Source organism: Buceros rhinoceros, unplaced genomic scaffold (genome assembly GCF_000710305.1).
Source record: "Buceros rhinoceros silvestris isolate BGI_N320 unplaced genomic scaffold, ASM71030v1 scaffold26941, whole genome shotgun sequence".
NCBI classification, from domain to species: Eukaryota; Metazoa; Chordata; class Aves; order Bucerotiformes; family Bucerotidae; genus Buceros; species Buceros rhinoceros.
This window is the reverse complement of record NW_010394051.1, coordinates 1064-1662: the sequence shown is the minus strand read 5'-3', so window position 1 is coordinate 1662 and position 599 is coordinate 1064. Positions and strand designations below refer to the sequence as shown.

Here is a 599-nt window from a genome sequence, read left to right as displayed (position 1 = left end):
TGCCTTTGTGGGGGCTTGCCCCCCCACCACCCGCTTGGATCCGTAGCAGTAGTGGTTTCGGTTGGACACCTGAAGAGCCAGTTTCACCCCCCGAGGCTGCCGGTTCGATGCAAGACAAGTGGGGGCTTCGAGCCAGCGCCTTGGTTTAGGCTCTGCTTCCAAGCTGGCATCAGTCAGCAGAGCTTCACTCGAAAGCGCAGCACGATCCCCTGCGCACAGTGTCCGTGCTTCGTTTTCCGCAGAAGACGGGCTGTTCCATCTCCCTTTTATGAGCTGGGCCATTAAATCATCTGTCAGACTGACTCCGATGTCCTGCAGCTTCATCTCTGCAACAGAGTCTGGGAAGTTGAATGGGATGGGCCGCCCGTCCGCAGCCAAACGAACCTCCAGATCACTCGACCGCGCGTGAGGCAGGATCATGTGGTTCTTCACGTACTCGGGGCCCCCCAACATGCTCTCGAGAAGAGAGGCGGCTTCCGCGATTTCAGGCCGGATGTAGATTTCCTGCTCCGCAAAATTCAGAACCATCTCGGTGACCTCTTGGCACAGCCGAGGCGGAAGGCGGCTGCCCTGGTAGCTCGGGCACTCGATTTCCACGC

At 58.9% G+C, this 599-nt stretch overlaps 1 protein-coding gene across 1 annotated transcript in view; it reads right to left on the bottom strand.

Moving 5' to 3' along the window:
* Nucleotides 1-599, bottom strand: part of FASTKD5 (FAST kinase domains 5) — a gene marked incomplete at its 5' end in the record, with an annotated part of 1945 nt that overhangs the window by 286 nt on the left and 1060 nt on the right. The window contains one exon of the mRNA XM_010145125.1: nt 31-599. This exon is cut by the window's right edge and continues 8 nt beyond it. Within this exon, the coding sequence (XP_010143427.1) occupies nt 31-599 (569 nt within the window). The remainder of the gene's footprint in view (nt 1-30) is intronic.